At 41.5% G+C, this 14,944-nt stretch overlaps 1 protein-coding gene across 1 annotated transcript in view; it reads right to left on the bottom strand.

The window, feature by feature from the left end:
- The window catches only part of LOC126282057 (lipase 3-like), a 72,915-nt gene that overhangs the window by 26,437 nt on the left and 31,534 nt on the right, over window positions 1-14,944 (bottom strand). The window contains exons 6-7 of the mRNA XM_049981495.1: window positions 10,485-10,731; window positions 3,425-3,583 (exon numbers count right to left, since the gene is read on the bottom strand). Of these exons, the coding sequence (XP_049837452.1) occupies window positions 3,425-3,583; window positions 10,485-10,731 (406 nt within the window). The remainder of the gene's footprint in view (window positions 1-3,424; window positions 3,584-10,484; window positions 10,732-14,944) is intronic.

The following is a 14,944-nucleotide window of genomic DNA, read 5'->3' as shown; positions in this document are numbered from 1 at the left end:
TACCAGACATACATATCTTGTCGTTGATTTGTGCAGCCATAACATTTTTTTCACACGTATCTTCTATTATTTACGTGGCAACTTGCCTTTTTAGCATAGTCATGCTATATACAGAGATGATAGCGAAATATTTTCCGCTGAGGTTATTTTTTTAACTTTTCCTTCATTTCTCAATAGGTTTCGAATTTTTAACCCGTTGACCAGAGGTTATCTGCACAGAAAACCACTTTATATTACTGCTACGAACTGGAAACACAATGGTGTGAAAATAACTTAATGGAAGGATAGTTGCCTAGAAAAGCTGCCATATGTATAAAAAAGCAGCGTATTTACATTTGTGTTTGCATTACAAAAAATTAACTGCTCTTTCTATTTTGACAATTAGTTTGTGCACATAAGGCGGGAAATGTGCAGAAATATAAAGATTCATTTAACGATTTCTGAGATTTATCTAGCTACATATAAGTGCATATGCAAAGAATAGAAGCTAACAAACACGAAACAATAAATCTGTAAAATGTTCTACCGAAATGATATGTTCGAAAATTCAAAGTTTCACTTAGTGCAGAGACAGTTCGTGACCTACGAATGAAAACTCTTATCTGTTGGTGCACAAACTGCGGATGGAATTACTATTTTTCTCTGATTAGCTGTAAACAGAATAACAGCAAAATTATTGAGATAAGTTCCATTTTCGTAGTTGAGTTTATTCATTGTCAATGCATATGGTTGCGTTTTAAAATGACTAAAATTTTTGATTTTTGTGGTATATTAATTTTCTTCCCTTTCTTTGCATGATGGAATGTTTTTGGACGTGTGTTTCTTGTGTAAGAGCTGCATCATGAATGCACAAGGATTTTTTTCGCTTGTTTTTTTTTCATTGAGGTCTCCCATATTTCGGTAGCATTTTAAATAACACAGTCAGACCTTTAAATATATCAAAATCAGAATTACATATCGTACCAGAAACAATATTAAAAGTGTTATATGGCGTATCACCTACTGAACGGAACCATTTAATAAATCAGGAATGTATAAAATTGAATGTGAAAATTTTTATATGATGTACATTGGAAAAACCAGAAAAAAATTCGAATTCGCTTAAAAAACACACAAAATCTAACTAAAGGAACGCAAGTGCATACATGATGCTTCTCATATACAACAAACACACGCCATCAAGCATCTACGATAAACTCCATATCCTTTATCATACAACGAAAGGGAAGAAAACTAATATTCTAGATGAAATCGAAATACCATTTATCAGTGTTCAGTTTTATCTACAACATAGAGTGCATCTGGACATATTTCTGGTTTTCTGCTTACAGCTTATCAGAATCTATATAACAATTCCTTTCAAAGCTCTGATGCTAAAAGTTACGGTTGTTCGTGTTGTCTATAAACCAGTATAAATTTTAAATTTGCAAGTTTCTAATTTTGTACATTTTTAATAATTTTGTTTTCTTTAGCTTTCTTTTTCCTGTACTATACATTAACATGTACATAAATAAATCTCTGAAACTGTTAGATGAACCTTACTTTTATTATTTGGTCAACGTTGTATCTTTGCACATTTCCTGCTACATGTAAACAGTAAACTTTTGTAAATCGAACGAACAGCAATACATTGTGTGGATTCGCTGCCATTCTTACACATATGTCACTGTTCTTGGGCTAATTTATTTTCACACCTTTGTATTCCCATTTCGTAAAGGTGCTTTCCTATAGAAATAACGCTCGATAATTGGTTAAAAAACCTAAACGGGTTCTGAAACGAAGGGGAAGTTTCAATAATTAATAGCCTTAGTAGGAAAACAGCCGCAGTCATTCAGTAAGCAAGTATATGATTATCTTATCCTCAATGCAGACTATATATGTAAAAGCATTTATAATATACGTACAATGGCTTATATCTCTGAATCCACAACACAAAACTCTTTTCAGACTGATACATCTGTATCACCTGAATTTTGTATATACACTGAATGAACTGGACTGCAAATACATTGGTTGTCAATCTCTTGTTGTTATGATGCCGAAAAGTAGTTTAATTTTTGAGTGCAAGTCTCCTACTGTTTTTTAGTTATCTCCTGTTGCCGATGTTTCTTCCAGTACTGTTTGTCTAATACTTTCCTTGTTACAAACAGAGAGAGAGAGAGACAAGCATTAATTGCACAGAAATTTTGAAAAAATATCATCAATATGCCTTAGAATACCACTCCACCACACAAACAGCACATATCAAATCTGTTTAGTACAGAACGAAGTTTTCAAATTCAGGGACTGATGCCTAAAAAAAACAAAATTTGTACCGAATGTGTGCCTAAGTTTTTATAATTTTGAAAGAAAGACTGGTGCCAGTTGCAATCAGGCAACGAAATAATTCGACGGAGGAAGTTATAAATTTATGCCGGGCTGAGTCTCGAAACACAATTTTCATACTCAAGTAGCATACACTGTACATTTGGTTCACCTACTTTCAGCTCGCAGCGAGTTCTGTATTTCCACCAGAGTCTCATGGCCTTTTGTGGATCTACACTGACGTTAGAAACGCAATCACGCGTACAGATAAACTGTTTGTGTACAGCACGAAGATTAATAAAAACTAAAGCTGCACGCATGGATTTCTGACTGGAAACGGAGGAAAAAAGGTCTCGTGAACATGTCAGGAAACACATCTTTGCCAAGATAGATGGCGCTGACGAATGACAGTTCCACTGACCACGTGGCGTGTGTTCTTTGTGTGTTGCAGGCTGTATGATTGACGCAGCGCGCTGTTAGCAGCAGAATGATCTGGTATTCTTGTCGAGAACAAGCCGAGATGAAGTTTGTGTACGGACAAAAAGATGAAAAAGGTCTATAGGCGGCATGGCTGTACCAAGAACAAGTACCCTCAGACACAGCAAACACATCACACGACATTTGAAGCCATTTTTAAGTGTTGTGTGTGGTCAAGGCACGTTTCAGACAGACGAATGTGCAGGGAGGCGGCGGACTGTGCGTACCCCAACTCTGGAGGACTAGGTTCTACAAAACACTGAGATGAACCCTTGTACAAACTCCATGCAAGTGGCACTCCAACATGGTGTAAGCCAATGTACGATTTTGTGTATCTTGCATGACAGACACGTATGTGTGAATACGTGAATTGCATCCCACGGTGGCCAACAACGGTTGTGAAGTAGATGTGATGCAGCGCTGTACTGTGTTTCACAGTGATGTGTTGTCTTTGCATCGCACTGTCCATTTTCGGACGCATGTTCATAGGACCCTTTTTCCTCCATTTCCAGTTAGCAAAATGCCCTTGTAGTTGATCGGTTTTGTTAATGTTCACCCTTTACATGTTTATCGGACAGAACAGGTATCACACAGACACACACACACACACACACACACCCACATGATGAACTGACTCACTTACCTTGTTCATCTCAGCTTCGTTGAATCCACCAATCATGAACATGAGATTGCTGCATATGTCCTGCGTGAACGCCCCATCGCTGCACATCAGCTCCGTCACCAACTGCATGAATTCGTTGTTCGGGTTGAACTCGTTCAGGCCAATCAGTTGGGTGAGCACCTGCGAAGGCAAAACATTTATGGCTACACAGATACACCATGATAATATGCCTCAAGGCCAAAAATAAAAGGAGCTGTACCCTCTTCTTTATATAAGAAAACTGTAGTTTCGGTTTAGAGACAGCCATTATTATACCTTGTATGCCCTAAATTCCAATTAAAAATATGAACAAGTTATTTCCAATTAATCCCTTGTTTGTGAACCTGAACATGCTGCGGCAGTGGTTTATGCCATGTTCGTTATCACCTCAAAGCTAAACTGTCACAGTACTGGATGAGACGTGCTTCACATCACAGCTTCTGATCTCCATTGGCCCCCCACACACAGCAGACATAACTACATAAAATTTCTTTCTATGGGTTTATTTAAAAAACCGCGTGTTCCTAGTTCTACTGCCACTTGGTTTGGAAAATTTGCAAGGGAGGGTAACTAATGTGCTTGCTGAAATCTTCCATGACGTTTTGAGATGTGTATGGCAGAGTTTGACTATCGTACTGACGTTTGCTCCGCCAAAAACGGTGTTTTATTGAGCACCTGTAATATAGGTTGCAGAGTTGGGGAGATGCTCTGACCATGGATTTTTATCTGCTTCCTGTATGTCTTGTAGTTATCGTGCAGTTGTTTTCTAAAGCTCTGGAATTACTTATTAATAACCCCGTATTTATTGAATATGGCTAATGATTTTCAATCGAAACCAGTATATCCGCTAAATAGTTTCTGACCGTAGACAGAAATAAACATAATAGTTAAAAGCTGTTTTTCACTGATGCTGTGTTTAACAACTGGAAGGATAGAAAATTTTTATTTAAATCACATTTTGAAATTTATCACTTCGGCTGTTTTTCACCAATATTCAGTTTATTATATCTAGCACGATTGGCCAATAGTGCGAGATAGAATAAATTGAATACGTGTGAAGAATAACCGAAGTGGAAAACTTCAAAATGTGTTTCAATAACACTGATCCAAGCTTTAACTTTTTATTTTTTACAGAATGAAAGTAGCCGTATTATAGATATAAATGCATAGATCACGAATATCAAGGTTAAAATTATCTCCTAGGTCAGGGTTACAGGTAAATGAGGTTTTCACGTTTCATGGTCACTCTTGTGTGACATCATATGGGCACTGTGACGAAGGTTTCTCTGCTGTATGTGAGACTGATACTCCAAGTACAATTTTGCAACACTGCTTTACACCATAACTCAGGTTCACACAATTCAGTCAGATGGGCAGTGTTGAATGTAAAAACCAGACGCGATTTTAATTGTCATTTGCCACGGCTTCGTGCTCTTGTTTTGCGTTGGTTTATTTGTCACTAGAACTAAAGTCGACGCGGTCAGCAGTGAATGTACGAGTACGTGATGTGAAGTGTTGGAACTGAAGAACTGTGTTAAGTTTTCACAAAAATGCCCCGCACCTGCAGTATTAAACCTGCAAAATTTTGTTACGTTTGTGCATACGTTAATTGTGGTTCAAGCAGGCGACCAGTGACGAAAGCAGCGAGACTTACATACGCCTTGGCAGATCGAGATAAAATCATGGGCTTCACTCAAGTGTTGCATCTCGTATTCGTCTACACTTAATTCTTGGATGCACGGTAAAAACGTGTCCATGGAGTTCTCTTATTTAGCGTGAATCGACAAATCTTGCATCAGATTGCTGTTTTTGTAAGGTATCTTCCTTGAGGGAAGGAGTCAAGACCAAGAGGGAAACTGTATTCAATACCCTGACATCCCACCTGTCATTCGCTCTGTGGCTCATGACGAAGAACTGCCAGTTCCTTTTCCCCCACATATCCCACCGTCGAACGACTATGGTTAACGGACACATACAGCCGAAAAAACGTCAGTTACTCTTATGTTACATTTACACCAACACGGTCATCCAGAGAATCACATAAAATCACACAGTGAGAACCCAGTGGTATGACCATGGATGTAGATCTTCCAGTGCGTGAAGCCCAACTCTTGGCCTCATGACTACACCAGTGGATAGCTGACACAGTACGTGTGTTTGTGTTTCGGGAGCGCCAGAGTAAACTTCAGTATAATTTCAGTACCGAGGGCAATGTAAAACGCTGTAGTGACACTACAATTTCTTGGAAGACCTGAATATTACATACAGACTAGAAAAGTGAAGGCTTTATGCACATAGCTCAAAAACAAGGTGAAAGGCCATCCATCCCTGGTGCATATGCTGCTGTAGCTAAAGAAAGTTATACCATGTTGAATCCGTTGTTATTCGGAACGTGAATGGCCGGTATGTGGAGACTTCAAAGTCATTTCAATGCTGTGGGATTTGCAGGATGCTTAAACTAAGTATTTGCTGCTACCTGTGTAAATGGGACAGTCGCTCAAGAGAAAAAAAAGGTTGCCGAATCTCTAGTGCATCCGAAAAAAATTGTTCTCCAATCATCGCACATTACGTTGGCACTTATGACAGCATTTGTTAAGGCTGTGCACAGGAATGTAGCAGCATTTCACTTTCTGTGCAAGAAGTTTCCACGGCTCAGCACAGAGGTGATCAGGAAGGATTCGGCCTCAGATACGCCGGTTGTTGGGACACATACACCTGAGTCTGCTCTAACACCTGATCAGCTCCAAGCGGTGCACTGCTGTCGTAGTATGACGACGTTGTTCTTGGGACACCGGAGAGCCGAAATTTACAGGGACTACTGGACGAACTTATTCGTGCTTATAAGGTCACCGGTGTCAATATAACCGTGTGGATGCGCTTCCTTTACACTCACCTCGATGTCTTCCCAGGGAGTGTTGAACACAGAGAGCAGTTCTACCAGGATATTTCTCGAATGTAACAGCGGTACATAGTACCGTTGATTAGTGACATGACGGGTGATTTCTGCTGGATGTCACATAGAGAAGCGCCAGACACCACCCACAACATGGAGGCGAACAAACGGCGGCAATATACTAAGTAAGTTCAATTAAGTCCCAGCTTACTTATCACCCTGAGCTAGGAGATTATTTTAATCGTCATATTCGTGTTCAGCGTATCGAACTCTATAAAGACCGCCTATTTCGGCTTCTGTAAAAATATCCACAGTGGATCAGCATAAACATATGGCAGTAGTACCGTATAAGAAGAAAATCGTTTTTTAAAACTGTCTTGAGTACTATGCCTGTAAAAGGAAGAAATGGTAGGGAAGAACGGGACATGGTGGCCTACTTTTTCTTCTTGATATTTTCCAACTTCTAATTCAAATGTTTCCTTAGATTTTTTTATGTGAAAACATTGGTACATTATTCCGGCATTTTATAACTTAATAATTAAGACTCCTCATTGTTTGTCTAATCATAAATATTTAGCACAGTAATACTACGTGTGTCAACCTACCCCACTCACGGGGCAAGTTGGCCCAGCAGTTAGGGCAAGTTGGTCTATATGATTTCATCATTTAATTTACTGACGACCTTAGTTGTTTAATTGAAAATATATTTATTTTAATACTCGAAGTCTATTTTAATATTAATTCCAACACTTTTATAACAGAAACTACAATCATAAATCTTGTTTCCATTGTCGTAATAACAGTGTGACAGAAAAGTATGTCCAGAATTTTTGTCAGTCTTCGTCTGAGTGTCGGATAGAATATTCACAGTTCAAACATTCATAAAAATTCAACTTTTATTCCAGTTTTAACAAGTGACAGAAGTGTCCACTGGCAACAAATTGCACATTGAATCCATTCATCATCTGGATTGCTGTGAGAAAATGGGTTGAGACGCCTAAGACACAGGGCATCCTCTTTTTCATCTTCAAGCACCTTCTTAAGATTATCTACTTTCTTTCTGCATTAAATTTGACGAATTTTATCGTGTGATTTAGCCTGAATAGGGACACTTCTTTCAGAAAATATTTTTTACACATAACATCCGTATATCTCTGTAAAGTGTTTTCTGTCTGTGGGGACTTGTTTTCACATTGTCTCGCATGTTTCACCTGAGCTTAAATCAATGTCGCTAAATTTGCTTTTCATTTGCTGTCTAATTCATAGGTTGCGGTTACTGACATGGCCTGATTTCTACACGCATTGGGAAGCACAGTTGAGCGAGTGATGTGACGTTAATTTAACAAGCGTTGTTACTGACAACGCAGGCCTGCGAGGGTGTTCTTGAGCAGTTGAAGGGCCAGCCACAACAATTAAAATACGACCAACAACATTAAGCTGTATCTGTTAAGTACGAAGGCATCGGTGAAAATCAGAATCTCGAAAATAAATAAGTAAATAAATAAATAAAATCAAACTTGTGAAAAAAATTTGTTGACACCGACCTACATAGGGCGGAACGATCACCACGATAAAATAAGGGAAATCAGAGCTCGTACGGAAAAATATACACTCCCGGAAATGGAAAAAAGAACACATTGACACCGGTGTGTCAGACCCACCATACTTGCTCTGGACACTGCGAGAGGGCTGTACAAGCAATGATCACACGCACGGCACAGCGGACACACCAGGAACTGTGGTGTTGGCCGTCTAATGGCGCTAGCTGCGCAGCATTTTTGCACCGCCGCCGTCAGTGTCAGCCAGTTTGCCGTGACATACGGAGCTCCATCGCAGTCTTTAACACTGGTAGCATGCCGCGACAGCGTGGACGTGAACCGTATGTGCAGTTGACGGACTTTGAGCGAGTGCGTATAGTGGGCATGCGGGAGGCCGAGTGGACGTACCGCCGAATTGCTCAATACGTGGGGCGTGAGGTCTCCACAGTACATCGATGTTGTCGCCAGTGGTCGGCGGAAGGTGCACGTGCCCGTCGACCTCGGACCGGACCCCAGCGACGCACGGATGCACGCCAAGACCGTAGGATCCTACGCAGTGCCGTAGGGGACCGCACCGCCACTTCCCAGCAAATTAGGGACACTGTTGCTCCTGGGGTATCGGCGAGGACCATTCGCAACCGTCTCCATGAAGCTGGGCTACGGTCCCGCACACAGGCCGTCTTCCGCTCACGCCCCAACATCGTGCAGCCCGCCTCCAGTGGTGTCGCGACAGGCGTGAATGGAGGGACGAATGGAGATGTCTTCAGCGATGAGAGTCGCTTCTGCCCTGGTGCCAATGATGGTCGTATGCCGTGCAGGTGAGCGCCACAATCAGGACTGCATACGACCGAGGCACACAGGGCCAACACCCGGCATCATGGTGTGGGGAGCGATCTCCTACACTGGCCGTACACGTCTGGTGATCGTCGAGGGGACACTGAATAGTGCACGGTACATCCAAACCGTCATCGAACCCATCGTTCTTCCATTCCTAGACCGGCAAGGGAACTTGCTGTTTCAACAGGACAATGCACGTCCGCATGTATCCCGTGCCACCCAACGTGCTCTAGAAGGTGTAAGTCAACTACCCTGGCCAGCAAGATCTCCGGATATGTCCCCCATTGAGCATGTTTGGGACTGGATGAAGCGTGGTCTCACGCGGTCTGCACGTTCAGCACGAACGCTGGTCCAACTGAGGCGCCAGGTGGAAATGACATGGCAAGCCGTTCCACAGGACTACATCCAGCATCTCTACTATCGTCTCCATGGGAGAATAGTAGCCTGCATTGCTGCGAAAGGTGGATATACACTGTACTAGTGCCGACATTGTGCATGCTGTGTTGCCTGTGTCTATGTGCCTGTGGTTCTGTCAGTGTGATCATGTGATGTATCTGACCCCAGGAATGTGTCAATAAAGTTTCCCCTTCCTGGGACAATGAATTCACGATGTTCTTATTTCAATTTCCAGGAGAGTAGGTGTTCATTCCTTCCGCGCGCTGTACGAGATTGGAGTAATAGAGAATTGTGAAGATGGTTCGATAAACCCTCTGCCAGGCACTTAAATGTGATTTGCAGAGTATCCATGTAGATGTAGATGAAACTTGGCGTAGATGTTACTCGTTTAAAATCGGTGTAGGACACAATTTACTTATGTAAAAATTGCATGGAAATGATCTACAATTTGACTATGCTCGACATACTAAAGTTGTTGAGAGTTCTTACTTACAAAAAGAGAACAGGACTGGTAGGCCATGTGAACCAACGTGCCCCTCTATAAGATGGCAATTGTGCCCTAGCGCCATATTGGAATTATTTTAGTTGATTTACGAAAACATTTTAAACATCCATCGTTGTATATTGTGTGAAAATAATCATAATCTATGGACTTAAATCGTTTTACTTACTTCTTTATTAAGAGCGTTTTCTTGGGGTACACTAAAAAAATCTTTCACTAACAAGAAGTCATAAAATAAGTGCCCTTCCTTGCTCGCCATTCTGACTGTACTGAAGCATTTGTGAAAAAACCACGGTATTGCGACTACAGACGTCCTTCGTAGGTGGCGTATTCTAATGGAAGTTTAACGAAATGATACCAACTGGCCATCGTGCGGCTATAGCCAATGTAGCCCGGTCTCCCCTAAAAGAACAGCTATCCATAGTAAGATAATGAATAAAAATATCAGGCAACGAGCCTTAACTAGTTGCAACAAATTTTAAGAACGTGTCATTCAGGTGCTTAGTGACGTTTCTGTTGCGGGCCCTAAAGAAGAAAAAAAGACTAAAATTATGTTAAATATCGCAAATAAGCCCATACTTACCGCTGCGCGGAGTGGCCTCGTGGTTTGAGGCGCCGTGTCACTGACTGCGCCCCTCCCCCCCCCCCCCCCTCCCTCCACTCACGACGGATGTTCCAGTCGTCAGTCCTCCCTCACGCATGTGTGTGTGTGTGTGTGTGTGTTGTTCTTAGCACAAGTTAGTTTAAGCAGTGTGTAAGTCTAGGGACTGATGACATCAGCAGTTTGGTCCCTTAGGAATTCACGCACGCACGCACACACACACATACACACACACACACACACACACACACACACACACACACACACATACTTACCGACAAGATTTCAACGAACTGTGCCAGGATTTGGAAAAGAGGGCTGGCCATGTTATCCATGAAGGCGACAGGGGCCAGGCTGAACATGACGCGAATCTTGGCGTTGTAGTCGGAGCGAGTTGAGGCCATGACGTAGAAGGATGTGGTGCCCTGGGAGTGGCCGGCGTAGAACAGATCAGTTCGCCGAGTCTGATCGAGAATGTAATCGATCATGGCGGGCAGGTCGAAGTAGCCGATCTCGTGCCAACTGTGCAAGAAAGAGGAAATATCAACAACCCTCCAGCTGAATCTGCTTCTAACGCAACAGCGGTACTCTGGAAGTCGTCTTACGGTGTGTGGCAATGCGTATACAGTGCAATCTCACCACGTTTGCCTATTTCTTGCTTCATTCTGTGTTGGAGCACTAGAAGATTTAAGATTGTTAAGTTTTAATAACTTTAATATTACCGTCACAAGCATTACTCAATAAATCACTCGGGAGAAGACATTTGTTGGCTGACATCTTGGGATGACATAGGAACGCTAACAGTGAGTGCAAGTAATGCAGTTCTCGATGAAATTTGACATTGTCGTCTTGAGCACGCAGTGTATTTGCAATTCACACTTTTATTCGCAAATGCCTTGATCACATGCGATAGAAAATTACTGTTAAGCGGTTTCAGCTCCGGAGCGTCATCATCGTAACCAAAAGTCTTGTGTCTTATTGGGAAAGTAACACATTAAGTCGTCATAAAATATTCAGTGCAGTCAGTTAATCAAGCGGCTACAGCGAGCGAGTGACTACGACTTTACGTGTTACACTAGTAACATGTCAAGTTTTCCAGTAATTCCCAAAATAACATAGGTACAAAGCACCCTCTGCCATTAAAATTGATATGAATTACCCTCTGCAGAAAACTGCGTTAGGGGGCACCCTTGCCACGCAACTTTGGTATGAAGTGTCCTCTGCAGCACATCACCAGTATAAAGCACCCTCTGCTGTGCAGCACTAGGGTGAAGCAGCCTCTGCCACGTAGTATTGATATAAAACACCCTTTGCCTCGTAACAGTCGTACGAAGCACCTCTCCACGCCACAACTTGTGTGTGAACCAACTTTTATCACACAACATTGGTATGTAGGAAACATCATCTTCCACGCAAAATTGGTCTAAAACACCCTTCGCTACGCAACAGCTCCAGACCGCACGAGCTACTGCGATTCAAGATCTGCCACTCACCACTAGATGATAATGGTATCGTTTTTTCATCAGCTAGGGAGTGCAATTATCATTGCTCAGCCAATTTGCACGAAATATCTGTAAATTATACACACACACCTTTATACCTTTTTCACAAATCATTCTGTCTGTTAGCGAAAATCTTATCAAAACCGTTATAGTATTTCCTGAGATTAGTCCGAACGTAAAGACAGAACTGCAATATGAGACTTCAGTTTCTATGGTATATCTACAGTAGATAGACGACGGACTACAGACAGAAGAAGATAGAAAAGTTTAACGCATATCCCACTGGCGATAGTTGATCACTTCTTTAACACTTTTTCTCACACTTAACAAGTCGTTTAGAAACGGCGAAGGCTTTCTTCGAAACTCTGTCTCTTTTGTTATTTAGTTATTTCCAGCAGTGTTATAGATTGACTGACAAGACTCAAGTATTGGTAGAGCGATAAGTTTGTAAGCAACGCTGCGTTGATGAAGCTTCATTTGCTTATCATCAGCTTAACGTGTACATTTCCCACGACAGGCTTTATTTGTACACCGTCAAGCGTTGTCAATTGCTACTTTTAGACTTTGCAAGAAGATGGAAATACTATTTAAGAAAACTGTACAACTGCGAACAACATTATTGAGGGGGAAACAGAAGAAAATGCACATAGCCTAGAAGAACCAATCTTCAAAGATTTGTATGAACTAGTTCTGAAGAAAACGAAAAATAGCAAAGATCCTGGTATAGACCATAATCCAGTTGAACTTTTTAAATAAAGAGCTACTAAAATGATAAATGGAAGCTAATCTTGTGTACAGCATTTACGAACAGGAAAAGCTACCGCAGTTGACAGAAATATTATGATATCCGCAAGAAGGCACGTGCCATAAAATGATGAAACTACACAATCTTAATCTACATGTTCATGCACCCAAAATAATAACTGTTATTACTGGTTTGGGTCTGTTTCAGTCCATCTTCAGATCTCACACGATGATCCTAGATGGCGGTTGCGAACAGTGCAGGCGCTACTACTCCACGAGGCTAACTGAGTAGTAACTGTGAACAGTGTTTGCGACATCCATTTTAGGGTACAGCCCTCCCCCACCGACGAATACTCTTGTTGAACAGCTTCAGCTATTTGAACTGGGCCACATTGTGAGCCTGTGGGAAGCTGGATGGCTATTTCGATCGACTGCTGAACATGTTGGGCTCAGTGAGTCAGCAGTTTGCCGCTACATTCAGCAGTGGTTAGCAGAACATTCCCACACATGCAGAGCTCTTTGTGATGTACAACAACTACCCTGGCCAGCAAGATCACCGGAGCTCTCACAAACTGAACACTTACGGGTCGTGATGAGGCAGGAACTTACTCATTCTTCAGGGCCTGCAAGAATCACTGCCAAATTACAACAAAAGGCTCAAGATGCATGGCACAATGTACCACAGCATACCATACGGTACCTTTATGATGGTTTGCACGCGGTAACACACTCCTCCTTTCCCGCCGGAGAGGGGTACTCTTTATGTTGATTCGGCTATTTTGTCTAAATTTGCTATCATACAATCCCAATGGTGAATTACCTTTTATCTCATTTGCCAATAAAATGATCTTGTCCTTCAGGACACTGCACTTTCTTTTCGGCAATGTATTTGAAGTGAAAGATGTATTATACAAGGTATGTTAAAAAAATTCCGGAACATTCGTAATTTCGCGTCAACGGTGTGTTGGAGCGAAATATGGTTGGCATCCCAGATCACACCTGTGTTTAATCTCGAAATGCCGGAAGGGTCATTGCTGTACGTCTGTTAGTTACTGCTCAGTGCTATATTGAGTAGAGCGTTGAGTAGCAAAGTTAGAGAATTTCGGGATGACAGAGTTAGAAGAGCAACGCGTCTGAATTGTATTTTGAGTGAAAATCAATAAAACCTTTGCAGAGATGCACAGGAAGCCTACGGTGATGAGTGTTTGAGTCGTACTTGTTACGAATGGTTCTTACGATTTAAAAATGGCCAGACAGAAGTTAACAATGGCCCTCGTTCAGAACGGCCTTAAACGACTACCGATGACACTCGCGCAAACCTTAAAAGTTGCAAACTCTTGATCATTAGAGTAGCGGTGTTTCAAAGTAGCAAAGATGGACAAGTGCTAACAACGCTTAAGGAATGCATTTTAGAGCACACGTTTACTGGATTTTTTCCCCTTGTTTTGGACCATACTACCAGTTCTTAAAATACGTAAAGCAAAGAAGTTGCAGTAGAAGACGTTTGTTTCACAGTATAGAAGATGAAAAATTGCTTGTAGCTCTTAAGGTAAGCATTTTCGACCCTATGTTTACTGACACTTTTTTGCTTCAAGTATCGTGTACTTCCAACTGTATGTGTTTACGACATTAATTATAATACACTCTTGTAGTGCTTTGGTCTGATGGAAAAAATTTAATCTTTGTAACTTTATCGAAGCGGGGAAACAGTTGAAGACAGGAGGCTGAAATGGAAAAACAGAGAGGGCATGGCAGTTTATTAGTAAAAAAATAAAGGAAATTATTCGAAAACAGTCGTTTTCTTTGTGGTAATGGTTGGATAGGGTAGTGTGAAGAGGAAAGTCGAAGTGCTGAGACAGTGAAAGCAGTTTTTTGAAGTTCTGCGACGAGCAGGAAGAAGTTCTCATAGGCGGGTGACGACAGTATTGTTGTGAATTTTAAGAAGGGATATGGAGTTTTGAAAGTTTCAGCGGAGGAGAAGACGTAAGAACTGAAGATTGTTAAGAATATCGGCGCAAAAGATGACAATCACGAAGAATCGAGACATCGGAGGAGCGAGAGTTGAACGGGGTTCGTCGAAGAAACGCGAGTTTACAAAACATTAACAATACTGTGAATGAAGAAGAATAACGATATGTGTTTGGATCGAAAAGAGGGGAGAGTAAGTGAAAGCATTTGCAGGTGGTACAATGGGGAGTACTAAGTGAGTGTTTTTGTGCGGCAAATAGAATTGAAGCGGTGTAGAGATTGTAAAAATTATGACCTGGGTGAGATAAAATTTGAAAGTGAAAACTTATAGTTAAATAAATTATCGCCGGTGGGCATCAACTGTAAAAATCAAAAGTGTGTGTTCGTGCATCCATCAGGATTCGCGTCCCTCAATGAATCTTCTTCAGATTTCCTTCCGGCAGTAAATTCCAGACTTTGGACCGAGTGACGGACTCGTAGTTATTATGTCTTTTGAACTGATTTACTTAATTACTAGACGA

The sequence above is a fragment of the Schistocerca gregaria genome, chromosome 7 (genome assembly GCF_023897955.1).
Source record: "Schistocerca gregaria isolate iqSchGreg1 chromosome 7, iqSchGreg1.2, whole genome shotgun sequence".
Taxonomy (NCBI): domain Eukaryota; kingdom Metazoa; phylum Arthropoda; class Insecta; order Orthoptera; family Acrididae; genus Schistocerca; species Schistocerca gregaria.
The sequence above is the reverse complement of the archived record's forward strand: the minus strand, read 5'-3'. Positions and strand labels throughout refer to the sequence as shown.